General features: G+C 40.4%; 1 protein-coding gene across 3 annotated transcripts in view; it reads right to left on the bottom strand.

Moving 5' to 3' along the window:
• The window catches only part of ptprua (protein tyrosine phosphatase receptor type Ua), a 158608-nt gene that overhangs the window by 106277 nt on the left and 25111 nt on the right, over positions 1-27220 (bottom strand). For all 3 annotated transcript variants that reach the window (XM_055018039.1, XM_055018040.1, XM_055018041.1), the window contains exon 2: positions 146-417. In XM_055018039.1, coding sequence (XP_054874014.1) covers positions 146-409 — 264 coding nt within the window. In that variant the 5' untranslated portion in view covers positions 410-417. The remainder of the gene's footprint in view (positions 1-145; positions 418-27220) is intronic.

The following is a 27220-nucleotide window of genomic DNA, read 5'->3' as shown; positions in this document are numbered from 1 at the left end:
TTAGGCTGTCCTCAAAATCGACCTGTATAAAGGTCTTTACCCATCAACTACGAGAAATGTTCACCTACAATCGAATACTCCAGACCTTGACATACACCATTGTGGTACCAGTGTTGTCCTCGTGTATTTGACCGAAAGCTCTTACCTGGTATTCACTGGGCCAGAAAGTGCTGACGGCGAGCTCCACCTGGTGCCACTGGCGTCCCTGGGAGCCTGAGATATTCCACACGGCGCTGCCCTTGGGACCACCGTTGACCCGGATGTAGACCTGCAGGTCCCCGGGGCTGTGGCCATCACGGCTGTACAGGAAGTAGCTGAACTGGATGCAGTGAGTGTCGTTCTCACTTAGCGGGAGCAGGAGCAGCTGAGCCCGCTGGCCCCCAAAATGCTGTGAGGAATTGACCATCATGAAGGATCCTGGTACAGAAAACAAACAAAAAAGGACACATTAGAGAATATTCTTTCTTTTATGTTTAGTAGTTAGTATCAGGTGGTACCAATCATTTACAGTTTAGTTATTATTGGGAAAATCTGACAGCTCACTGAGGCGACTTGAACAGATAAAGAGAAGTTAGAAAGTTTGGAGCTAATAAAATGGAATGCCCTTGCCAAGCATCGACTCTTCTTCTAAACAGCAGCAGCTATACCCACACACACTTCACAAATAGCATCCATTTCAGCATTTTCCCGTGTCAGATTGAGTTGAGTGGCCTGAAATCTAAAAAAATAACAAGATCCACCTCTCTGGGCTTCACCTGTAACACCTCAACCTAGGATAGATATGTCATGTTAGTTTTCAACCACTGAAGAACGTCTGCCTACTTTTTATTTTTAAACCCCTGAAAAAGAGCCTGAGGGCCAAAGTTGACAGGCTCAAGGTTGTTACTCAGAATATCTGTGAGTTCCTCTCTGGCTATTTGTCTGTATTTGGTCTGTCTGCTTCTCCCTGCTTCCTGCTTTCACAGGGCCTCCATCTTTTTCTGCAGCACTGCCTCAGATCTGGTGTGTTCAAAGCTGCAGCAGTGGGTGTCAGAATGCACTTTCATTTTGGACTGAGGTTCACAGAGTAACTGCTGGCGTTCTCATCCCAGCAGCACAGCAGAGATCCCCTAGCCATGTGAAGAGCGTCACAATGGATCGTGGGGAAATAAAGAGGAAGGTTTGCCTTTGACTGTGGCAGTAGAAAGCTCAATTTGAAGTGAAAGAAAAACATACTGGAAAATGTGACTTTCTTACCTTGTTTGTCTGCCACAATCAGATCATTTAAAACAAAAACAGCACTTTTCAATGCTGCCATCGCTATACAGTTATTTCTACATTCAAATACTTTTAAATAGCTCCACTCATTTCAAACTAGAGGTAAATGAAACAGTAATTGTGGCATGGACAAAGGTTTAAGCTCACAATGCTAGAGCATAGACTGTTTGGAATCTGGCAATATCAGAACCATAATGGTTAGAAACTGTATGACTGTATAACAAAGAAAAATATCTGCTGAGTGCCTCATGAAAACAAAAAAAGCACTCAGAGAGCGCAGTACTCCTCCAAGACTGTTCATTCCCCCATATGGAATTGTCAGAAATGCAGCATTTTTTTTTTTTTTTTTTTTAGAAATGCAGCACTTGTTTATTAGTTATTGATGATCAGAAACCACAGCAACATAGAATGCGGTCATTTAATATAGATGTACCCACAAACAAAATGACCTTGCATTGAGCACAGGCGTGTGTTTTGCATGTGTACATTAAGTACGGATACCAAATCACGTGATCTAAATATGTAGCGGGCGGCGGGCATTTGATGGGACTCGGAAACACCCCAACAACCTAATCAATCGTTCCTTGTATCATTTCCAAAAAAGTCCACAGCGGTTGATTTGTAGTAGGATCGCAATCATGTGATCGTCAGTGGCAGTTGACTGTTGTCATAGTTACAGTGACGCCGTGCTGCTATTTCGCAATGATACTGAAATCTTTAACAAATCCGTGGCTCCAGACTATAAACTGCACTACTGCCAAAATCTAACAAGGTGGTCTTTGTGTCATTTCTGACATTCCCTGAAAATTTCATCCAAATCCGTTGTAATGTTGTTAACAGACAGACAGACACCTTCACATCTTAACAGCAAACGTATGCCGGTCGTCACATAACTCCACCGCATTCCTTGGCAGAGTAATAATGTCATTATTGTATTGACTGCAGTGTTCATGTACAGTAGCCTCATGCAGACAGGGAAATGTTTTCTTGTGATTTGATATTAACATATGATTGCATAGATATGTTTGCTTTACATATATTTTCATCCATTATCTACACTGCTTAATCCTCTATAGGGTTGCAGGGGGGTGGAGTTTATCCCAGCTGACTTAGTATGAAGGCAGAGGACACTCTGGACAGGTCACCAGTCTATCACAGGGCTACATGTACAGACAAACAAGCAAACTCACATTCACACTTATGGACAATTTAGAAACACCAATTAACCGGAGCATGTTTTTAGACCGTGGGAGGAAGCCGGAAAACCTGAAGAAAACCCACGCATTCACAGGGAGAACATGCAAACCCCACACAGAAAGATCCCAGGCTGGGATACAAACTGTGAATCTTCTAGCTATGAGGCGACGATGCTGGCCACCAAGCCACTGCAGATATTTACATATCTAGATATGATTATCCACATGCAAGGAGGAGTTCATGAGTAATGAGCTGTATGTAGGCTGTAACTATAAATACATTTGATGTAAATTCAAAATAATTAGGCATGCAATGAACGTTGTGTAAAAGGTCAAGTCAAGCAGTTTTGTTTCATATATGCTACACTTTGTTGCAATAAATGCATTGAGAGCAATTCAACCGAGAAGAAGGGATGTGAATTTAGATGCAAAGTGGGTTGGCTGTGCTCTAAGGGTTAACTGACTCATTGGGACTTGTGAGGCATGTCAACAACTGTCATTAGGAACTGTCAGATGATGACAATGACTACTTCTAATCTTGTGCTAACATTTAACAGCCATGGCCTCTGCTACATAGTTGACTGAGGATCTTAAATGAAGCAAATTTATACTTACATAGCAGGCATTTCCTGAAAAGAAACCAAAGTGCTTACAGTTCAAATTCCCGCTGTTTGAAAAGTCAATAAGACATAGCAATTAAGAGGAGCTGTGGAAGTCAAGACAAGATGTCGAAGAGCAAGAAAACATTTGGATAGAAGAAGATTTGACTGACATGGGAGTGGTGGTGCACCATTCCACTGTGCAACACTGAGGCACAAACATTACTTCACCTGTGACCGACCTGGTGGTTTTGGAAACTAGTGCTGTGGACCGATTGAACTATTTGGCCACAGTTAACAAAGGTATGTGTTAGAGCCATATAATCTGGGGATTTTGCTGTATTTTGAAGTGAGCAGCACCCATCTGATAGGCTGATTTTAAAACGGGGACAGACACAGGTGTTTGAGGACAGTGACTGATCCATGTGCAAGACACTGAGAGATGCTGCTAATAGTTTTCAACCATGATTGGACTATTGACATACTAGAATAATAGATGAGTTACAAGTAATTTCTTGTGTTACTTTGAAATGCCTTTAGCCATTTAAAAAGCTGGTAATTTTTTAAAGGCTTTATATGAGATGAATGTTACAATATCACATCTTGTCATCAGACCAACAAGGCATCACCATCACCAACAAAAGCAAGACTAGGATCTTATTGTAGTGAGTCAACAAATCAAAAATCAAATTAAAGCCACCAAACATGCTCATAAAATCTTCACTAGAAGAGGAGCTTCCTGTTACAGTATGTTTGGAGAAAAAGGAGCTGCATTTAAAGAACAGAGCACCTTGCCAGCTGTTAAGCATATGGGTGGACATATTCAGCTTTGGGGTTGTGTGGTATCCAATGACACACGGAACACTGCACAGATAGAGGGACGCATGGAAAACAAAAGATGAAAAAATCTAAAGCAGACCTCAAAATCTCCAAGAAACATAAGCTGAGGCTTTTGGAATGATCCCCGGCGTTCGATGACCATTGAAAAGCTGTGGTGAGATCTTCACCATGCTGTGTCAGTCTAACTTGAAGTGATCTGTGAGGAAATGTGGCTGAAGCTTGCTAAATCAAGAAGTCAAAGAGTCTTTTCCTGCACAAACTGTAATATCCGTCTATTCGGGTTAACTGAGCAAAAGGACTGCACCTGAACACTCCACCAAACTTTAGTCTTTGAGAGGAGTCTTCATTGATTAGTCAGTTGATTCGTCTTGGAACATGAAAGCAGCATGCTGTCATCCTCATGGCACAGGCCAGTTACAGACTGATGGCAGCATTAAGGTAAGCTGCTGTAGTTTCTGTGATAACTTAGTGGGGATCAGGTTTTTGCTGGCTGTGATTCATTAGAAACTCTACATGAATAGGCTCATCAGAATGAGTATCACAACAATCATCAGCCTACCACGTATGCCAGTGTTACTGTGGTCTGCTTCCTATGTTCTACAATAGAGTATAGTGCCAAAGTAACAGTGTTAAAAAAAAAAGCACAAAATATTGCCTATAGGTTGCAAAACTTTTTTTAGACCTGTAACTTGTGAAGTGATATTGAAACATTAAATATAGCAAGAAACTGATAAATGAATGGAGAGAAAATAACTAAATATACTACCGTTCAAAAGTTTGAGGTGACACAGACAATTTCATGTTTTCCATGAAAATTCATCATTTTATTCATGTGCCAACATAAATGCACAAGGGTTTTCTAGCCATAAGTTAGCTTTTCAACACAATTAGCTAACACAATGTAGCATTAGAACACAGGAGTGATGGTTGCTGGAAATGTTCCTCTGTATCTCTATGGAGATATTCCATTAAAAATCAGCCATTTCCAGCTAGAATAGTAATTTTCCACATTAACAACGTCTAGATTGCATTTCTGATTCGTTTAATGTTATTTTCACTGAAAAAAATGCTTTTCTTTCAAAAAATAAGGAAATTTCTGGGTGACCTCAAACTTCTGAACCGTAGTGTATGTGTTTTTGTTACAACGTTTAAAGTGGTTCCACCACCAAACTGTCTCCATGTTATAATCGTCCATTTATCTATTAGGAAATACATCAAACTTAGGGCTATAAGATTCTTTAGAAATGCTGCTTGGTTTTAACTGTATGTGATCAGTAATGAAGATAAACAGAATTAGACAAACATATCAGCAGTAAGCTGTCTGTATTTATTACCTTGGACTGGTTAAAGTGGCCTTGGGGATCACACGGTTTCCTCCCTAACGTCTAATCTTGCAGTCATCATCAGATCGAGTCTTTGATGTTGCCCGTAGGAGGGCAAATGCCAGCTAATTGCACTGATAGCCTTCAGATCCGGTGCAACGCAGAGGGTGCTGCTGCTCACCATGGCCGGGGCGGATGAGCACAGACAGTGGGGATCGTGGGTAGTGTAGTTGCCTCGGTACTGTAGTTGAGGGGGAGTGCAATCAGAGCCCTGCCTTCTGCCATTAATCATACTGACACGGTTATTAGGCCATAATGGCAACCAAGGGAATGCTTAAACCAGAGAGATGGCTGTAATACTTGCACACTGACATGCAGGACACATATCAGCACACACACTCTTCCCTCCCTCACACACACACACACACACACACACACACACACACACACACACACACACACACACACACACACACACACACACACACACACAAAGACACACTCACACATAGTTAACAGCCTCAAAAGCAGACTCAGATCCAAGTCCTGCTGACCTTCCCAGGAGTAAGAGGTGGCTTCTTCTTTCAACTACCCCATCATTTCTCCTTCTCCTTTCCATGTCTATTTCTTCTTTCTCCTGAAGACATGCAGTCTTACACAAGGATAAATGGCAACATGATTCCTTTAAACAAAAAAGATTCACCATCTGTTTTCTGTTTTCAAGCAAAGGAAAAACCAAGCATCAAAGAAGAATACCAGCAAAAGTATTTCATCAGCAGGTATGCTGAGTGTGGACTCACTTCTATCAAGGATAAGATATTTTCCAGAAAGTAATTGGTCCTGTTATTTTAGATTTCACAGTGTAGTGTGTTGATAACAAACTAAATCTTTTTGCACTTTAATGTGCTCAGAAAGAAAAAAAAAATCCCTCTGAGTGCAGCTATTTATTTAGGCAGAGGCAAATGTGAAATGAACTCAATTATACTAAATGTAGTTTTTTTTATCTAGTCATTTCCCATCTCTCACACGTACCGACTGATATCAGTTGGTATTCAAAAGCATGTTACCAGGAGTGTGGTCTAATGTATTGCCTGGACTGTGGTCGGCCTATTCAGTCAGACTTACACTGGAACTTTGGATTTCTTTCATCGACCCCTGGCTTGAAAGAAAAAAAAAAGGAAAACAGGTCAAAAGGTCTCTCAGATCCATGGACAACCTGGATATAAAGAGATTTAAAATGCATGTCACAAATCTTCCCTGACCACTGTCCGTTCCCTCCCTTGGCTCCATCTTTCCTGCCCCAAAAGCACGGATGAGACGTCAAACTGCCAGAAATATCCTGTGATAACAAGCAGCTGCTGTCCTTTGAGATCTCCCTGTATTCTTGGACATCGCTGATATTTTTCTCTCCCTCACCTGCTTGCAGGCTAAAGCTGGGCAGGCTCTGGCTTAGCCCCCACCGCTGCCGCTGCTGCTTTGATGTGCGAGTTCTCCAAGGGGGGTTCTGTGGCTAAATTGCTTTTTCTTCAGCTATGAGAGCTGGAGCCCCTCATTGTTAGAGGGCAAGTCTCCAACTGTCCTGACAGGACTGCATTGAGAACAGTGGGGATGGAGGTGGAGGAGGGGGTACAGTAATGATATACAGCCCCTTTTCTCATTTTATATTATTTTTAAAATACTGTATCTTATAGCGGGCTGCACAGCGGCTTTGTGGATAGCACTGTCACCTTTGCAGCTAGAAGATCCTCAGTTCGCATCCCAGCCTTCCTGGGATCTTTTTGCATGGAGTTTGCATGTTCTCCCTGTGCATGCATGGGTTTTCTCCGGCTTCCTCCCACAGTCCAAAAATATGCTGGGCTTCATTGGTAACTTGTCCGTCGATGTGAATGCGAGTGTGATTGTTTGTCTCTATATGTAGCCCTGTGATAGACTGGTGACCTGTCCAAGGGGTCCTTTGCCTTCACCCTAAGTCAGCTGGGATAGACTCCAGCCCCCCCGCAACCCCAATGAAGATTAAGAGGAGTATAGATAATGGATTGATGGATGTATCTTATAGCAGCTTATTCCTTTTTGTAAACCAAGCATAGATGTAGCCTCTACAGGACCATTTTTTAATGAAAAAATCTTTATGCAAGTAAAAACCACAACAGTTGTCCTTGTTGTTTGTCCCTTTCCTATGAAAACAAAAGTTTTCATAAGGGACATGGTTAACCCCTTGACACCTGAATTTATTTAGAATTAAATACAAAACATTTTTTTGTGTGTTTCTGCTTTCTAGCTGATGGTAAAATAAGTGGAGATTGTTAACTTATCTATTACACATAGAACAGATAGATAATAATAATAATAAATATGTAATAATTAGGTCCCACTCTGACCAGTCCTAAGAGAAACCAGTGCTTGCAAAAGGTTCCAAGGTACGTATTGAATATGCACAAACCGGCATTGGGGGAATGGATACGCTATCTCGGCTGCAGTCTAAATGAAAGTGGTATGTTGTCAGTTTGCGACAATAGTTGTCAAGGGGTTAAGGATAAAGAACCGTTATCAAGAAATATTGACTAATGGTCTGAAACAAGAAACAAACAGAAGACTACTGTGTTAAGGTCCACTGTTTAATCAATCCATTCACCCACCCTGACCTAATCCTAAGCCTCCTTTATAATAACCAAAAGTAATTATGGCCAACTTTCACAAATCACTGATGGGGCTTCTTTTAATGTGCAGCCTCTAAGAATATGACAATGAACTGCTTTGTTTATGTGAATGTTTTCACAGTACAGTCTGAATACAATACAAGTTTGTCTGAGTTGAATCAGGTCCTCTCAGAATTGATAAGTGGTGATCATCACACTGTGTAGGCTGCTTAGATTTCTGGCCAACATTACTCTCATGAGATCCAGGCAGCTGCAATTTTTAGATCCAGCTACACTAGTTGCACTTCACAAACTCTCTTTGCATGATGGGAAAAATAAATAAATCTTGCTATCTATACGTCTAAAAGCTTGAATTATTGACAAACAACAATATAATACAATATATTATACAAAAACTCTTAAATTTACATTCAGGTGTAAAGATTTAGATGTGGAGTTTGTTCACTTAAATGCTTCAATAGATTATCATCATTCTGGTCCTTGTTTGTCTCTATATGTAGCCCTGTGATAGACTGGTGACCTGTCCAGGTGTCCCCTGTCTTCACCCTGAGCCAGCTGGGATAGACTCCAGCCCCATGTGACCACAATGAGAAGCGTTGTATAGATAATGGATGGATGGATGGATGGATGGATGGATGGATGGATGGATGGATATTCATTCTGGTGCTGTAACTTATGATTATTCTGATTAGTCATTTGGTCTATAAAACATCTAAAAACAATGAAAAACAACAGTTTTCCCTAATTGTTGGAATTAAAATTCTAAATGTACAGACTGAATGGCAGACATTTACAGATATCTACACTACCAGTCAAAAGTTTGGACACAACTTCTCATTTAATGCTTTTTATTACTTCTATTATTTTATATACCGTACATTAATATTGCTGATTGACATGTATTCTTTTACAGTTTTGATGTCCTCAGTATTAAACTACAATGTGGAAAATAATTAAATAAAAACCATAGAATGAGAAGGTGGCTCCAAACTTTTGACTGGTAGCGTACACTACCGTTCAAAAGTTTGGGGTCACTTAGAAATGTCCTTATTTTGGAAAGAAAATCTTTTTTTCACTGAAAATAACATTAAATGAATCAGAAATACAGTCTAGACATTGTCAATGTGGTAAATGACTATTCTAGCTGGAAACAGCTGATTTTTAATGGAATATCTCCATAGAGGTACAGAGGAACATTTCCAGCAACCATCACTCCTGTGTTCTAATGCTACATTGTGTTAGCTAATGGTGTTGAAAGGCCAATTGATGATTAGAAAACCCTTGTGCAACTATGTTAGCACATGAATTAAAGTGTGAGCTTTCATGGAAAATGTGGAATTGCCTGTGTTTCAAATTGCCTCATTTGAAAAATGTCTTCATTTTCAATGGTCAGACTTGGTTATGTTTCAGCAAAAAAGGATAATTGCCTATTTACAGAAGCAGACGATTCAGAGAAACATGCATTTTGAGTTGTATGTTTATTATTCACCTTTTACTCACATGACTGAATCATAAGATCAAAGATCCACGCTGGAAAACCAAAAACAACAAGGTGGGAGCAGTAAAACGAGACCTGAAAACTTATTGGATGCTCCTATTCTATTAGTTTGTCTCAGTGAGTGACAGCTCTCCATTACACAGTCAGACACATTGTTCATATAAAATATTATTAATGCAGCTTTAAGCCCTCGAGTAGCATGTTATTCTGTAGTTTTATTTGTTTTTTGATAAAGTGTAACTAGTTACAGAAGAGACCTCCTGAAGGTGAACACACTGGCACAAATTTGTCAGAAACAGCCGCTGCGTCTCTTTTCAATTTAGCTTGATGGAGGTAAGTCAACATGATTAATGCAGTAATTAGGAATTTGATAAAACTCATAAAGATATAACTATCTCTGATAACCTTCCTTGAGGACAGACACATGCACAGAGACACATAGCGTGTAAGCACACACAAGCTGGTCTAAAAAAAACTGAGAAAGAAAAAACACCCAGTGCAGGGAAATTCTCCATAAATCCATAAAAGCTGATAAGGCTCCATCTATTTCTCCCATGACCCTGCCAAGGGCGAGGGAACATGCATTAAGAGATTAGGGGACGGCCTCGGCTCCCTGAATTCATATCAGAATGTGGGGTGGGAACCGGAGTCATAGGTCTGCCTGCTTTTATCACACTTACACTCCAAGAAAAAATCGAGAGAAGCCGAAAGTGGAAGGGAGGGGGCAGGGAAGAGCAGCAAGAAAGGAGGGAGAGATAGCAAGGGCTTTTATCTTTATGTTTGTCTCCATCATTTTTCGTTGGCTTCCCTCTGCTGCCATCAATAACGCTTTGTATAACTCAGGCGGCCCCATTCTATACCATGACAACACCATCTTTCCTTGGAAAAGGCCAAGCAACACCTGATGCATTTTAATCAAATTTTTATCTAACATTTTCTGCCTCTGCTCGCTGTGAATAACGCTTAACAGTCTAGTTTCTGGTGATGTTGATCACAACTGTGTGATCGACGAGAGCGAGCTGGACTACTTTGCTTGACCCCCCACCTTCAGGGCATCTGCAGAAGGTCATCACACGAGTTTCAATTTGGACTTTCAAATCTTCATTTGCCTCCCGTCTTTTTTTCTTTTTTTTCCTGATATTACAACCCGGAGCCACAGTAACCTCAGATGATATTGCACATAGAAGAGAAGTGAAGTGCAGCCAGTGTAGCTGATTGGAAGGGTACAGATTGGTCTCGCTGTTTGCTCCTCTTTGTATCTCTGGCTGTAGTGTGTGATCTGCTTGGCTGGCAGGAACACTGGAGCCAGGGCTTGTTTACTGGAGCCAAAAGGCGATGCAGATTTTGCCATTTACAAAGTGACACGGTGCTTACAGCGTGCAAATGGGAAATCTGCAAACCAACAGCAGCTGGTCATGAATGCGACACTGACAGAGCCTAAACACCCCGCAAACAATACGAGTGTGACTGCAGCTGACAACTCGAGCTAATGAATTCCCCAGGTGAGACTCTAGAGCCCAGCAGACAACCTGGAGACCGCTGACAACAACAGAGTCATTACTGTGTTTCTACACTGACGCTTCCAAGATGCACCGATTAGCGCCACATACTGAGTGAAATGTGCCAACAACCTGCGCTTTCATTAGCTATGCAAATGCTGCATGACATGTAGCAGTCATACCTGCATGCTGCTGTTCTGTTTAGGCTGCAGGATTACATAGTCGAAAGTTTGAACACACCTTCTCATTCAGTGGTTTTTATTTAATTATTTTATACATTTTAGAATAATACTGAAGACATCAAACTGTAAAAGAATACATATGGAATTATGTTGTAAACAAAAAAAGTTTTAATCTTCACTATTAATCTACAATGTAGAAAATAATACAAATAAACAAAAAGCATTGAATGAGAAGGTGTGTCCAAAGTTTTGAATGGTAATGTATGTACTGCTTTACTGATTCATTCCCTCTCCACAAATCCTGATATGAAAAAGACACGAGTAAAATTAGTTACTATTAGCTGCTTCTTCTATGCTTTTGATTGACTACAATAAAGTTGGAATATGTAGTGGCTGTGGTTTTGAGGCTCTGTTTATCACTTCCTGAGGGAAATATCTGGCTCTTTAGCTGCTAAATGCCCACCAGCTAATCACTAAGTGTTTCTGTCTGCTGTTTGGTGCTCAGCAGATAGCATACAGTGGGATTTTAGAGATGTCTTTGAAAATAGCTGCCTGCTGTGGGTGAAAATGATGCTATGAGAGCAGTGACAGTGAACCAAAACAGTGAAATTGAGGGTCAGACAGCTAAGCAAACAAACAAAAAAATAAAAACACTCCGTCTAAAGCTTTGACATGCTGAGGGGACCGTTTGTATTATCACTATGAGAGACCTTTTTCACACTGCCATTAAAAATTAAATTCCCTCTCCAGTCATTGATTAACTGCTAAAAACCTGTCTATGTGTAAAAAAAAGAAGCTTTGCTTCCATGAAAATAATGCTTTCCTGCCTTAAAATAGGTGAGATGCAACTCTGCCTTGCTGTCCCTCTGGATTGGGTTTGATCTAAGTAATCCTGGTCTTTCTCTTCTCACTCACAGCAGCTTGACCACACCAGCTCACCCAAAACTCTGTAAAACTACTCTACACTACACGACAACAAGTTGCCATTTAGTAGAGTTAGTTATTCAGTAATAATTATTTGAACCAGAAAATGATTCTGAACAACAACAATACATAAAGCCCCACGCTGTAAGCTGACAGGGTTGCTTCCTTAGAATTGCTTTGTATGAAATCCTGAGATTTAATGACTGTCATCTGCACTCATCAGCAGGTGAAAATGCTCAGCTGCGGTATGCTTCTTTCACTCACAATATGCCTTCTAGCATAAGTTAGTTCTAAATTTCTAGGATATAGGTAGATAGTACCAAGACAAAAGAAAACAAGAACTTTTGGGTATATCGATTGTCCAAACTAGCATTTGAAGGAAAACTAGTATAACTCTACAATTTCTTCTCCATTTTTGTAAAGAAACTCAACTCAAAACCTTATAGCTTCCGTGTAGAAAAGCATCACTATAACTACATCCACTGAGGCAACAAACACCATTGCTCACACTATCAGACGGGTAGTAAACAAACAATGAGGTGAACCAAACTGAAAAATGCAAAGAAAGAACTTTCTTTGCAACTGCCTGTTCACAACATTGAATTTCTCAGTTTAAGTGTTGGCTCTGTATGACTGCCTGACCACTTTATTGCCATGTTGGATTTATGTCAAGAGGTATTGCAGATATTTTGAGATTCGTATGGTAAGTACAGCATTATCATAACACAACAGATGGATAGAAAACAGAGATTTCAATAAACTGTAGTGTATCCTCGTAAAACTTCAATTAAAGAGTACAAAACACAATTTGCGTTAGATTTGCAGTCTCAGCAGTAAAAGCATAGGTACTCAACAACTTTTAAGATATAAAGGATTCTGTTAAAAAAAAAAATCCACTCTGAATTGCCCCAGGGGGTGATGTCATCAGCATTGCACCTAAAATCAGGGTTGTGTATCACTGGCATAGAAGTGTTAGCAGCCTAGATCTGGTGACACCAGTCTGCTTGCAATAAAAAACATCCACTAGGGCCAAAAAACATTTTCCCATGGACCAGCTGTGGGCAGGACACTTCCAACTACAAGCAAGGTAGGTTTTCTCATCCATAGAAGTTTTATAGCTACCCATGAATGGTCAATGAGCGGCACAACACGAGGGTGAATTTGCATCCAAATACATTGACTCTGTTGCTGACTCAGATGTCTACTGTAGTTGTTCTTCAGGGAAAAATGTATGTTCTGCCAGATTAAGTTTGATTGTGAAGCACCACAAATATTTTTGTAGTGTATATATATATATATATATATATATATATATATATATATATATATATATAGAGAGAGAGAGAGAGAGAGAGAGAGAGACACTACCAGTCAAAAGTTGGACACAACTTCTCATTCTATGCTTTTTATTTATTTGTATTATTTTCTACATTGTAGATTAATACTGAAGATTAACACTTTTTGTGTACAACATAATTCCATATGTATTCTTTTATAGTTTTAATGTCTTCAGTATTATTCTATAATACATAAAATAATTAAACAAAACCACTGAATGAGAAGGTGTGTCCAAACTTTTGATTGGTAGTGTACATTTACTACCATGTTCTGTTACATTGTGTTAGCTAATGGTGTTGAAAGGCTATTTGGTTATTAGAAAACCCTCATACTCATAAGAACTTTACTACAAAAGTGTGAAATTAGTGTGGCACCCTTCAACATTGAAGCTGAACAACCTTATTGGACAAAATGTTGTGTGGTCATACAGAAGACACATCATTTTTTCAAAGATAGTAAAATAAAGTATGAACAAGTCTGCCTCCACCATTTGCCAGGCACTGTTTTTGAGGCAATTACTCCTGTGGGCTTGAACAAAAATATGTATTGAAAAGGGAATTATAAAGGAAATAAGGCTGTACTCTGTATTTTGTTCATTTTGAATATACAACTCTCGTTCATAAAGCATAATCACAGCATCGTTTCAAGAAAAGAACAAGGATGTCTGGGACCACTCACCACAAAAAAAAAGTTTAGCTGGTGCCACCTTTTGAAGCAGACAAACTTACTGACCACCCACACTTGAGCACAATCTCCCTTGAAGCAGTACTTTGTAATAAAAGATAAATTTCTTGCTGCCACTCTTAGCACAGATTCAGGGTTTCCTCGAAAAATAAATTGTGATCTTAAACTCAGCCCTAAACACTGGTCCTAAGTCAGTCAGAGTTCAGGCCAGCTGACAGAGACATGAGCGGATAGAAGTGGACTTGGGATGCAGGAGAATCTTCTCAGTGGCAGAAATCAATAGTGCATTAGCAGCCGCCCAGCAGCAACGTGTGGGCTGGCTATCCTCCCTTATACACCACTACCTCCTCTCCACCCTTCCGCTGCATCTTGATATGTCCCACCCGCCCTCAGCCTCTTCATCTAACTCCTGTGATCTACTGTTTGTTTCATCTCAGCATCCTGGAGGCCTTTTGGGGAGCTAGTGCAGTGCTCTGCTCTCCATGCCAGTATTCCTCGCTCTCTCTGCCCTGTTTTTTTTTCCAGGATTCTCTGGTCATTTAGTAAACAGAGCATGTAATTTCCCAGGCCCTGCTCCTTCTCTTTGCTCCCTCTTGTTGTAGAGGATCAGGACACTGGACTAACAGGTACAGCTGCAGGGAGTTCTCCCTTGAGGCATATCCTCCCCCTGCAGGGAGTGATGTACATGGGAGTTATCGAATACATTCATCAGCATACATGGTGTTACAAAAGACAGCAGCCGCTGAAATAAGTGAAATGACATCTTTTTTCTAACTGCACTTGCCTGTTGCAGACATTATGCAAGGGATGTGCACGATAACATAAAGGGCAGAGTTCACATTACAGAAACCTAAGACAGAACACTCTTTTCAGACTTCATACATTTATCTAGGGCAAGATGAATCTAAGAGATTGCGAGGGAGGAAAAAACATTTCTGGTAGACAAAATGCTTTTTCTTTCACTGTTTTGTTTAATCATATTTCTATCATATCTTTTTCTTGTGAAATACTTGAGAGCAGAGGGATAGTGGTGCGTATAGACACGTATAAGACATATACCCTTCCCTGAAATGGGGGATTTACGGTATACTTACCTAAAAATAGACACGTATCAGTGCACATCCTGCAGAGTAAAGCTGCAGTCAATCATGGTACAGTCTTTCTTGCAATCTGTGGTGTTCACTGTGCAGAGACTTTTGTTCCCTAGCTTTAGCCTTTAAAACAGTGTCGCCTAAACTGCTATAAATAGTTGTAAAATTGCACAAACAATTAGGGGTATATACTACAAAGGGAATAAAGCTTCATACTGGGATTTTGAGAGATTTGGGCACATTTCAGGTACATGCTTGGATGCATAAACTACACACCAATACAGCCAACCTTTACGGTTAAAACTGTGTCTGTACAACCACCCAAGTGTCTATTGTTGATGAGAGAGAAAAACCCAAAAGTAATAGTTGGAAAGGCACATTATTTGAGACCTACATGTTTCTTTTATCCATTTTCTATGTCTGCCTTGAAATGCCATATAACTGCTTTCCTGATAATGACTAATGGATGTGACAGAGGCTGCGGCCCTTCAGGGCGAGAAAAACATATCCTTTAGAAAGAATGCATCTTCCTCAGACAGTCACATTATCACATTCTTGATGAGTCTAAATAGGCGTCTCAGTGCACAAAATAGAAACGGCTCTAGTGGTCGCAACGTAAAAGGCTCCATCACAGAGTGAACTCAGAAAACCCAAGCCGTACAAAGACACGAAGGAAAGAGGCAATTCACGACTTCCTGTAGGTCCAAGGTATATTACACAATGCAACATGAGAACACGTACTCAGGTAGAGTAACCTGAGGTAAAAAGGAGGAAGAGGCCAATCGATAAAACTGGGCCCTGCAGAGGATCTGTCCTGAGTGCTCGGCTTCCGTGCTGCTTGGCAAAGGCAAACAAAGCCTTCCATTCCCTGAACCCATCTTCTCTCAAGATAAGCCTGTTTCTTGGCTGTATTCGCCCTTCACTGATAGGGACAGTGAGAAGTGGGTGGGAAGTTTGAGGCCAGCAGCCTAAAATCAGATTTTCATCAGCTGCTGCAGTGCAGAGCTGCAGCATCTGTGTGGAAGAGGAGGAGACAGAGGAGTGCTGGATCTGCCAGGCTGGATCAAAGCCCACTGCAGGTTCCACTACCCACCTACCCCTCTATCCACCTCCACACACAGCTTCTGCGATAAGGCCCTATCTGTTACAGCCCTACAGTGTGCCAGTGGCGGATATGGAATGGTAAAGTGCATCTGGAGGAGGGAGGCTACCATCTGGTCCAGATCACCTTCAAGCTGCAAAGACCCACCTGTCCCTTCCATAGAGCAACCACAGTGCCCTGACCCAGCAGCCACGGTCAGCCAGGGTTTAGCGTGGGCAGAAAAATGTTTAAAAGTAGGATGTGAAATTTGAAACAACAGCAGAAATGCCTGTGAATTTGACAGTAGCTGTTTTGCTCGATACAGGATTTTGAAGCCGAGCACAGACACAAATATTTCTTGACTGAATCTGCTGACAGCTACGGTTTTGTGCCAAATACAAAATCCATTCTCCTGACAAAAACCCCATGTAGTGTAAAATATTTCAAAAAGAATTTCATTCATTCAAAAGCTTCTAGATGAGCATTAATACAGATTTGAAGAAATACAAAGTAAATTTTAAAAAAAAAGCTTTTAAAAGGAAAAGTCATATGAATAAGTAAAGCAAAAGAAAAATTTGATTAAAACTCCAAGTATTATTAAATGTACGAATGAAGGAAAAGTCATAATATCATATATTTTCAGAATTCTACTGTTTGCCACAAAGTCTGTTAATGAAGAGAAACAGAAGATCTGTGGCTGGCTGTTTATTCAGACAGCTAATGTTTAATGAAATGATTTCAGGCTTATATTACATATCTCTCTCTGCAGGTCCACTGCTGTGTGGCTACAATTTGTTAACATGCGAAATCTGTGAAATTCGAAGTTTAGTGAAGTTAAATGATGTTTCCTCTGTTTCTATTTGAACTAGACTGCACTGTTTGTGCATTAAAACTGTGGACCCCATAGTTGTAAGCATTTATAAAAGGTACCCTATAAAACCAAAAAGCAAACAAACAAATGCATGCAAAATTTTCACCATTAATCACAGCTGCAGACTGTAAAATGAAATATTTATTTCTGCAGTTAATGTCCCAGCACAGTGTGAAAAACACCCAGTTTGTATGCAGGTTCCATTTTTTTAGTTTCTGTAAAATTCATTTTTAAAAAATTAAAAACGAGTGTTTTCTGATTTATATTGCTATGCAGAATGAGCCCACAGTCAGTAAAAATGTAACACGAGTAAAAACTCTCAGAAAGTACTTGGAATTCAAAAGCCATTGAAAGGTTTTTGAAAACACTTTTTAAAACAAAACTAAACATTTTCTTCTTTATCCTTATGAAATATTGAAACATTAAAATGTTTTATAGGCTGTGCAGTAAAAAGCACTGTGTCTTCAATGTCTTCTGTCTTCATGCAGATAAATAAATGAAGTAATTTATGTGGATACACTGATTGTGCCATTACCAGTGAAGGCCAATAACCATGTGTGATGCTTACATGCAACATAATTAACCATTAAACCAAGGTTTGTAAAATTAAATAGAAATTAGCAAAACAGCTTCAGAAAGAGGGGCTTAATTATTCCACACTTTCTGATTTATTCATTAAATTTTGAGCGGTTTGTGTCTCCATACACTAAATATACGTAACTTTTCATCTCTACCTGAAGAACACATTAACAGAGAAACATTTCATTTTGTACATTAGCCATTAAAAAGGGTACTAAAAATGTTCACATCAGAGTTTAGAAGATTCTAACTGATTAACAACTGGAAAGAATAAAAATATTACTTCGATAAAACACATTTTTGAATTTCTAGTATAATAAAGTGAACCTCATTGTGTGAGTAAATTGGTTGGGGGGCTTTGGTCTGGCAGTAGGGGGCACACTAATGCTGGACTGCAACATTCACTGAGGCCCTTCAAATAACAATGAAACTGAATGTGTCCCTAATCTCAAACCAGAACACATGGCAGCCTGTTGGGTTGAAAGCAGGGTGTTTTAAATTTTAAATGTGTCAGTGAAAGGCAGACCGTTAACTGACAGGGGGCCTTTCAAATCCCTTCTGAGACTAAAGCAACGGACTAACGGCTTAACGTACCACACACAACGCTGTGACTGTGAGTTATTTAAAATCACCCACGCTTCAGCCCAATTGGCTGCGAAGAGACACAAAACCAGCCAATAGCCCTGCTGCGGGATTCAAACGGGCCAAACAAAAAGCAGTCAGCGCTTTGATTTCATTTGCTTTCACAGATGCACACACACTATCGCTCACTGAAAAGTCATTGCACTGCCAGGCACAACTGAAAGGCGTTTGTACTCCCAGGGATCCTAATTCATATCCTGCATAGCTGCAGTTTTAATGGTACAGCTCCCAGCAAATAAAGCCTTGGAAATTGAAATCAATAGTAATAAATCAGCATAATAAGCATCTCAACTGAAGTCGGAGGGAAAACGCACGCTGTTCTCAAATGTATCATTTGACATTTATGAGAGGAACTCTTAATCCTGGGATCCGCTAACAGAGGGAGCGGAGCCGTCCGACTGACTACAAATCATGACCATCAATGTCCATAAAAGCGGCCGTGAAAGCTGACCCTGCACCCGCAGCAGCCTCAGGTCTGTAATTACCAGCAAACGCAGAGATGAAAAACTCGAATGAAAGCCCATGGGGAAATATCCACACAAAGTTACATTACATTCATTATTTCCCTCTACAAAAGAATGGAGCGTGTTCAGCGCAAGGTCATGTGCCCCAGAGCGACTGCAGGAAAACAGAATGATTCAACAATAATGCATTATCAGCCGCACAAAAAGTCATGGAGGCATCTCAAGATGGCTCTCTCATCACTTTTATCACAGAAAGTCGGGGTTTGATTCAGGATGACAGAGGTAGAGCAACAAATAAAAGAGAGAGACATGAGTTTTCAGCCATGCAGTCAGGGTAATTCCTTGTCTCTTCTCCTTTACTGGCTCTCCGTGTCGTGCACTACAGATGAACTTAACGCCAACAGCCCCCTAGAGTGGTCCCGAAATGCCACGAGAACAATAGCAGCAGTAGTGGCAGCGGCTGCTATAGTTGTGACAAGGCAGCAAGTGGCTGGAATTGAGAGGGGGAAGGAGGTGGGATACACTTGTGCGTGTGTGTGTGTGTGTGTGTGTGTGTGTGTGTGTGTGTGTGTGTGTGTGTGTGTGTGTGTGTGGGTGTGTGTGTGTGTTTAGGCGGGTTCAAAAAGGGAGTCCGGCTTTGTTCACCGGCTGCTGCCCTCCTATGGGAGGAGTGTCAAGGGGGTGGCATGGAGACAAAGGTTCCCAACAGACTGGAAATGAGGTAGCCAGCAACAACACATCAAATCCTCTACACACATACGATGACCCTCCAGCACACACACACACACACACACACACACACACACACACACACACACACACACACACACACACACACACACACACCCACACACACACGTATTATGTGAAATCTCAGGGCAGAGCCCAAGTGGAACACGAAGAGAAGGAGGGATGCAAACTGGAACTGGGTCAAAAATCCAATTAATCCATGACAGGAGAGACGGTTTGGGAGACACTCAGAAAGACGGTGCAGGAATACCACAAGAGATGAGAAACACCAGTGCCCCCTGACCTGTGTTAGTGTGTGTGTGACAGAGGGAGTGGTGTGTGTGGGTATGTAGCACGTGCATTCGTTCTGGATCAAGGTCAGGCTGTGTTTGTTATGCAGACCTGAATGATAGAGTAGTACTGTAGCTAATGCAACTGCACTGCTGGCATTTTCCATATGAGGAAATTTCTAAATAGTACATTGACAGCAGCGCTGGCTTTTTTTTTTTTTTTTTTTTTTTTTTTAAATAAAATGAGTGATTGAGGGAGTGTTTTATTTATGTATTTATTTTTTTAACCTTAGCCATTCTTTTCTAATCTTTCCACACAAATCCCACATGCTGTGCTGAGGCCAGGGCTGGGGAAGTTCTGAGGCTGTTACCAGTGAGTTAAACTGGGGAAAGTGTATGTTTGGGTCTCCCGGGGATCCAGACATGTTAATGTGGGGTGAATGGGCTGTGGCAGTGGGGTGGCAGCAGGGATGTCAGCGGGGCTGCGGAGCACTCACTACGGGACATAGGTGTCAGCTGGGATGATAAATAATGTAATGCCTACCGAATGTAATAGCAGCCGTATAATTCAAGCTGGTGGCACTCCTGGGGAATACTGCATTTTTACACCCATCAGCTGCTGCTTCCAGAGTCAGCAGCTCACAAGGAAGAGAAAGGAAACGAAGAAGGAGAAAAGAAAACAGAAAATCCAAGTAACACCAACATTTAGCTGAATCCTCTGAAAGGACAGTTTGGCCTTTAAAGAGTAAATCCTCACTGACTCAGAGGAAACAAAACTTCTCCACAACTCCTGAACATATGGCTGGAAACTGTCAGGCATGCTGGTTCTCTGGTCCCTCCCCAATCAGTGATGTCCCAGCAGGTGACATCCGTCAGCTGTCAAAATCAGCCTTTTGGGATTCAATCTGGATTCAACCTTAAAACCTATGACCAGTCCAGTTTGAAATATGATGACTTTAGCAGCCCTTTTCTGGTATTATTTTGTCAACTGTCACCACCTGCCACTCCCCAACGGCAGTCAGTCAATCAGCCATTCAACTTGTAGTCTTGTATGTCTCACTGAGTGATGCTCACTTTGCTTTGCAGGAAACACTTTGGTTACAACCAAACTACAGCTGAAGAGCAAATGGTTGGTTTTGTAAGAGAACGTTTTGGGTTCGGAGGCTACAATCAGACTACAAAACTGTGCTTACAAGTCTGATTATTCTGAGTGTTTCAAATTGCATCAACTGTCGAAAACTCAATTAGACTGGTAATTGAGTAGAATAGTAATTAGCAGTAAACTGTAGCTGTAACTAAAATAACTTGGCCCAGATGATAACAGATGAGTCAGGAGGAAGAAGCTGATCCAGTAGAGCAAGGGGACAAGCACAGAGATGCAATCAATCTATAGCCACTGTACAGTGTTGGCCCTAAATCTACTATTTTTTTCAAGGTTTCTTTGAATTGTCAAATTTCTGGATAGATTTCTTTCTTGAGACTGAGGGCTTGTTGGAAAAATATTGAGCCAAAAACAAAAGCACAGTTTCTTAGATTCATCACATCAAAAATGGTAATTGTTTGGCCCGTTGAAAAGATTTAGCTGCCATGACAGTGTTTTTCTTCAAAAGTATGTTTTTTGCCAAATCCAAAGCAGGAAAAAATAACACATTTCTGTGTAAACTGGGTCTTCAGATCTCTCTGGGGCAGTCTTGTGACTGTTTCTGGAAAAAGAATGAAAAGTTGGACACAGCTTGACTGACTATTTTTACTCCGCCAAAGGAACGCGACAGAGTTATGTGACGACCGGTGTTGGTTTTTCTGTTTGTCTGTCTGTTAGCGACATTACTCAAAAATGGATTAATGGATTTGGATGAAATTTTCAGAGAAATTCAGATATGACGCAAGGACCAAGTGATTAGACATTGGCAGTGATGCGGCTTATAGTCTGGATCCACGAATTTGTGAAAGATTCCTGTATCATTGCGAGATAGCAGCATGGCATCACTGTAACTATGTAACAACTGTAACAAGTGAACACTACGTCAGCTGCCTGCTGACTGATTGCAATCCTACTACACATCGACTGCTGCGGATCACAAATTGTTGACAGATTTTGTCCGTCGGAACATACAATAACCGAATAGCCTTGGCGGAGTACTGTGCTCTCGGAGTGCTTTTCTTGTTGACGTATTAATTCATGACTTGGTACCTGAAAGTTTGAATTGTATAACACAACTGCTTCTAAAGGACTCTGGAAGGACACTACTGGTTTGTGGACCTTTTACTATCAAAGATACTAGCACTAATGCCAATTAGCATTGTTTAACAATTTAAAATTAAAAAATTACACAGAAAATATGCATCTGAAACACAGCAAATGTAGCGAAATCCTTAATCTGTTGGTGACAGTGCTGTTATCATTTAACCGATGAAATCCAATAAAAATCTTGAAGTGTGACACCTCCAGTGACTGATTAAACCTACTCAATTTGGATGTTACCAGTCCATGAAATGGCTTTTTTCATCACAGATAATTCCCATTCATATGGACCACTTGGAACCTTCTCCATTTTCTAGTAGGCCACAGACAGCACATTATCATCCATTCTGACCACTGATAAGCAGAAAGTAAAACCGATAACACTGGTGATCTCTTTCAGTCGTATGAATAAGAGCATGTAAAACCTCCATTGGAGTTACTGCACTGGAAACATACTGAATGGAGCTTTCTAATATGGAGTAAACATAATGCATTTCAACCCAAAGCCTTATGCTTCAGTAAACTGAAATAGTTTTGGTGCTTAAACTTAATCAATCACAAACTGAAAACACAAGTAAAAAAAAATATTATCCAAGACAGGCCTCACATCAAAGTCTAGTATATCAAAGTCTGTGTGGACCTCTTCTACTCCCTGCTAGAGCAAAATCGTGGCTCCACCACCACTAAATGAGAGGACAGTGAACCTCTATTAAATGGGGTGATAACAGTCTAATAAGCCTAGTAGAAGGTAGAAGAGATCCCTACTGGGAATAATCACAATGATAACAGCCATTTATTGGGCAGATGACATTCATACCAGGTGATAAAACTGAGAAAACTCATTTCTGTGTATCAAAGTTACATATTTAGGTGTTTTTTTCAATAAACATAATCTTTTCATTCCTTAAAATTCCTGAGATGTAACAACATAGAGTCCCCGCCTCTCTCTCCACTCACCAGTCATGTACTTGCTGCAGCTTGCTGCAATTCACCTACAACTGTGCTCAAACATTGTATAACCATTCTATGCTACAAAAATATTCTGCACAAAATCATTTACATACTAATACAAATAAAAACAATATTTGTTAATAGGGGATCCAGGGGATCCTTGGATTTGTCGGGTTTCGTGTATAGTTTGTAAGGTCAAAACCTAAGTTTTAAAATAGTCAGGTTACCTTCCGGAATTATTAACTGCAGGGTCTTGGTCTTAATGTTTAATATAGTCTGGTAAAGTTCATTTTGTAGGGTTTTAATCCTTAATATGTAAATCATTTAGATAAGTTTACACTACAAATAACCCTGTAAGGTTGATAAAACCTTACAGGGTTATTTGTAGCTTAAAAAGTCAATCTTCTTTTTCTACTGGAAGGCACTATGGCCCAATTGCTGGTGCTTTTAATGTGCCGTATAGATAATGGTGACTTGCCCTGCAGTCATACACTTCCCACCCTGCAGGATAACAGGACTGGTTTGCAACACAGGATTGGTTTGCAACGTATGAAATTACAAATAAATCTGTGTTTTTGAGACTGTCATCAGCTATAGCAGTAACTGTTTATTTCACTCATGATGCATCTTCTTGCATTTAAGAACAAGGAAACAAGGGATGCATGGAAGAGAAAGCATGTGGTGATTAAAAGTCAGACAGAAGCTGATAGAGAAAAGATGCCAACATGGCTGGGCTCAAGATGAGAGGAGTGGAGAAAGAAAGAAATCAGATGGGTGAATGAGGGGGGCAAATAGATTAATCTGAAGAGTGGTAGACCAGAGAGAGCGAAAGACAATGAAAGAGAAAGAATGTCTGAGAGGATGAAGCCTCCAGTGGCACTCATTTCTGGGGTCGTCTCTGCCTTAATCAAGGCTCAGAGGCACCCGCGGGTGCGGCAGCGGGCCCCAGGAATGTGCTCCTGTAGTCTGAAGAAGGGTGATCAATCAGAGCTGGTGGCCGCTACACAGATGCTCTGCTGCACCGTAACTAACACACACACCCCCAAAGCGACAGTGATGAATTAGGAAACGCTCAGACAGTTTAGGAGTCGCTGACTTTCCTCATCTGCATAATAAACTGTCGCATGATCTCATCTCACTTTGTTCTCCCCTTTTCTCCTCTCTGACTTCCGTTTTCTCTAATTTCAACCTACATCAACCTCTATCTGTTAGCTTCCCGCAGACCGACCTAAACTCTTTGTGTCCCAGACAGAAGCTTGGGTTTCAATTTGTGTTTTTTTTTTTTTTGCAGCTTTCTTGCTTAAATTTTACAAAAACAAGATGAATGCCTTGAAGTATGACATTATTTTCTCATTCAGCACCAGAGCACCACAGCATTCCAAATAGAGTCATATATTTTTACCTAAAACATCTCCCTGAAGTACAGCCTAAAAATTACAATGCACTTTCGATGGTTTCTGAGAATACTGTTGCTCTGGTGTTTCCCTTTGTCCCTCGCAAAGCAAAAAAAAAAAAAAAAAAAACAGTTGCTCTTCCTGCTACTGGGGAATCAGGGCACCTTGAAAATAATAAGATCCTGCTAGCGAGAAGACATTTTTTTCATAACATCCCACTCGAGTTTTGTTGACACGAGGTCTAAAAACTAGCACAACTCAACAGCAGAACAAGTGAGAGGGGAAGAAGCTATAATGCATACACAGTTACACAGAAGCTACGAGAGCTATTGCACCCCAGAACTGCTGCATACTGTTTATTGTCAAGACACTTGTTATTTAAAGCCTGAAAACTGATATATATTTAAAAATGTTAGTGGCTAGTGAGAGATAAAAAGAAGTTAGGTTCAGTGAAGTCTTTGCATCTCTGTCCCTTCTTTACCGTGGCAAAGAATACAATAGCGATCAGCTTTTAACTAACCCAGGGAAGCAGACTTTCGGGTTCACTGAGTGGTGTGTGGATTTGAATCATAGCAAATTTATTTGGAAGCAGGCTCAAATGAATGAATGGATGACATGTCAGTCTACTAACTGGGTCCTGGGTCAGTCAGTCCATCATTTCCAGACTGAGGTGTCTCTGCACATGCTGGATTCATGTTCATTTCTGTTTGTATGCACCTTCATGTTCTCCTGAGCATGGCTTAAAAGGCTGACTGTTATGACCCCGAGTTTTCATAGCACGGCACATTCACTTGTGTTTTTCGTGAATATCTCAACAACCTTTTGGAAAGATTTTAATGAAATCCAATGGAGTGAATCATAATAACTTGAATTATCATTTAACGTCTCCTCAGGTCAAGATTTATTTCATCCAATAATTCTGTTTATGAACAAATATTCCAGAATTAGCAACATCCAAATTAGCCTCGGCTCTACTTTGTGTTTAATAGTAATTAGCAAATATTCCCATGTTAAAGTGATAAACTAAGATGTTGAGCACGGCAAACCGTATACCTGTGTCTAAGTATGTTTAATACTCTAATATTTTACGATATTAGGCTTTCATGGTGAATGCTTTCAAATATTACTGCCCTTAATCAAAATAATTTGGCCCGTCCTGTAGGTGCAGAGGAGAGGCTCACAACTTCTTTTCACCTCGTGTCCTAATCCAATCTTGATCTGATCATTTATCACACTACTATCCAGTTTTATGTTTTAAGTGATTTAGACTGATATAGCTACTCTGTGTCACAATTAGATGTTATTTTTATTATTGTCATTAGGCACCTGGAATAATGTTGAATATATCTAAGCAGTACTTCCATGTCGGTTGAACAAATACATGACATCAACCTATCTAGACTATGGGCTACATCAGAATAGTACATCAGTGCTTAAAGTTATGCTCTGTACTGTGAACAATGAAAAGCTCAAAAATCTGAGACGAAAAATATCTGTACCTGCAAAGTACAAGATAGCATCTATAAATGCTCTTGATGAAGAGTCTATTGTCAATAGAAATAGTTTTATCACCCAACCTGAATCCACTAAATGTAAAATACAACCACAATCTTGCCTTCTGTTCCTAAGTTATGTGGTTGAATCCTGGCCAGAAATGTGTTGTTGCAGAACATTAGGATGTAACAGTGAAGTTCACCTTTGGATATAAAATGTCAGTAACAACTATTTCTTTCAGCTCGTGTGCAAATGCAACATCATAAATACTTTCAAGGATTAACACTCTCAAAGTGTGTAGAAAAGACACCAGATTCTTGGAGAGGCTGCTTATAGCACTAAGGCATTTTACCTCTTGTCACAAAAGAGGCATCATAATACCTCCTTATTCATCTGCGCTTTTAGCAGACAGATGTGTCACGGCTGTGGCGATGTACCAGCAGTGCCAACCCCAAAAATAACATTTCCATACTTCTGTATGGTTCTCTGCACAGGCAGGGCTTTTTACCTTCCTCTACATCATTTTCTGATCTTTCAGGGCCCTCCCTCCATTTAGAAGAGAGGCAGAAAGGAAAATGAGGACCTGCACAAATTTAATACTAATTCATTACAACTCCTTTAAAGATATGACTAAAGCAGCATTCAAAGACCACTTGAAGGCAAAAACTGTTCAAAAAACTAATTCAATGTTCGGCGCCGAGAGAAACTTTCCTGAATTTTAATTACTTTATCGCTCTCATTTTCTCTATCTTTAGAGTATTTCAGTGTGAACCAGTGAAAGGGAAGGGAGATAGAGCAAGCTCTAGACAGCAAAAGAGGAATAGAGAGTGGGTGGAGGAGATGTATTGTTGAGACATGGACTTGTCTCAGTCTCTATCAGGTCTTTTCGGCCGGCTTTGAAGTGCCTGGGTCCGCAGTCCCAGGACGAGGGCGGTTATGGACCGTGGAAAACAGGATTACACAACCCACTCTCGTCCAATTAATTACCCGCCTGTTTGGGGAAATCAACTCTCCTTATCTCGCCACGCCATCACCACGGAACTCTTCACCTTTTCTGACGGTTACGGAGTGTCAAATCCAGCTCAGGAGAATATCTGAGAGCAAAATAAAAAACCCCTCCATCAACTTTAACATGGTCTAATGAGGAAAGATTGTTCCTCATCCAATTAAAAGTACACAGAATAAATTTCCCAGCTCAGACTCTTCTTAATGATTGTTAAGAAATGAAAACACAGATTTAATTGCTTTATGAGGAATTTCAGTGGTTTTTCTTGACCATTTCTACAAAACAGTGAAGTGATAGGCCAGTCTGCTGTTTTTCAGTTTGAGATTTTGGGTGTTTTTCTTTCTGCAGCAACATCTCATTGAGGTCTTTGTTCTCCTCGTGGAGCACAGA

The sequence above is a fragment of the Amphiprion ocellaris genome, chromosome 15, assembly GCF_022539595.1.
Source record: "Amphiprion ocellaris isolate individual 3 ecotype Okinawa chromosome 15, ASM2253959v1, whole genome shotgun sequence".
NCBI lineage: Eukaryota > Metazoa > Chordata > Actinopteri > Pomacentridae > Amphiprion > Amphiprion ocellaris.
Note: the sequence above shows the minus strand (reverse complement) of the source record. Positions and strands in the feature narration are given on the sequence as shown.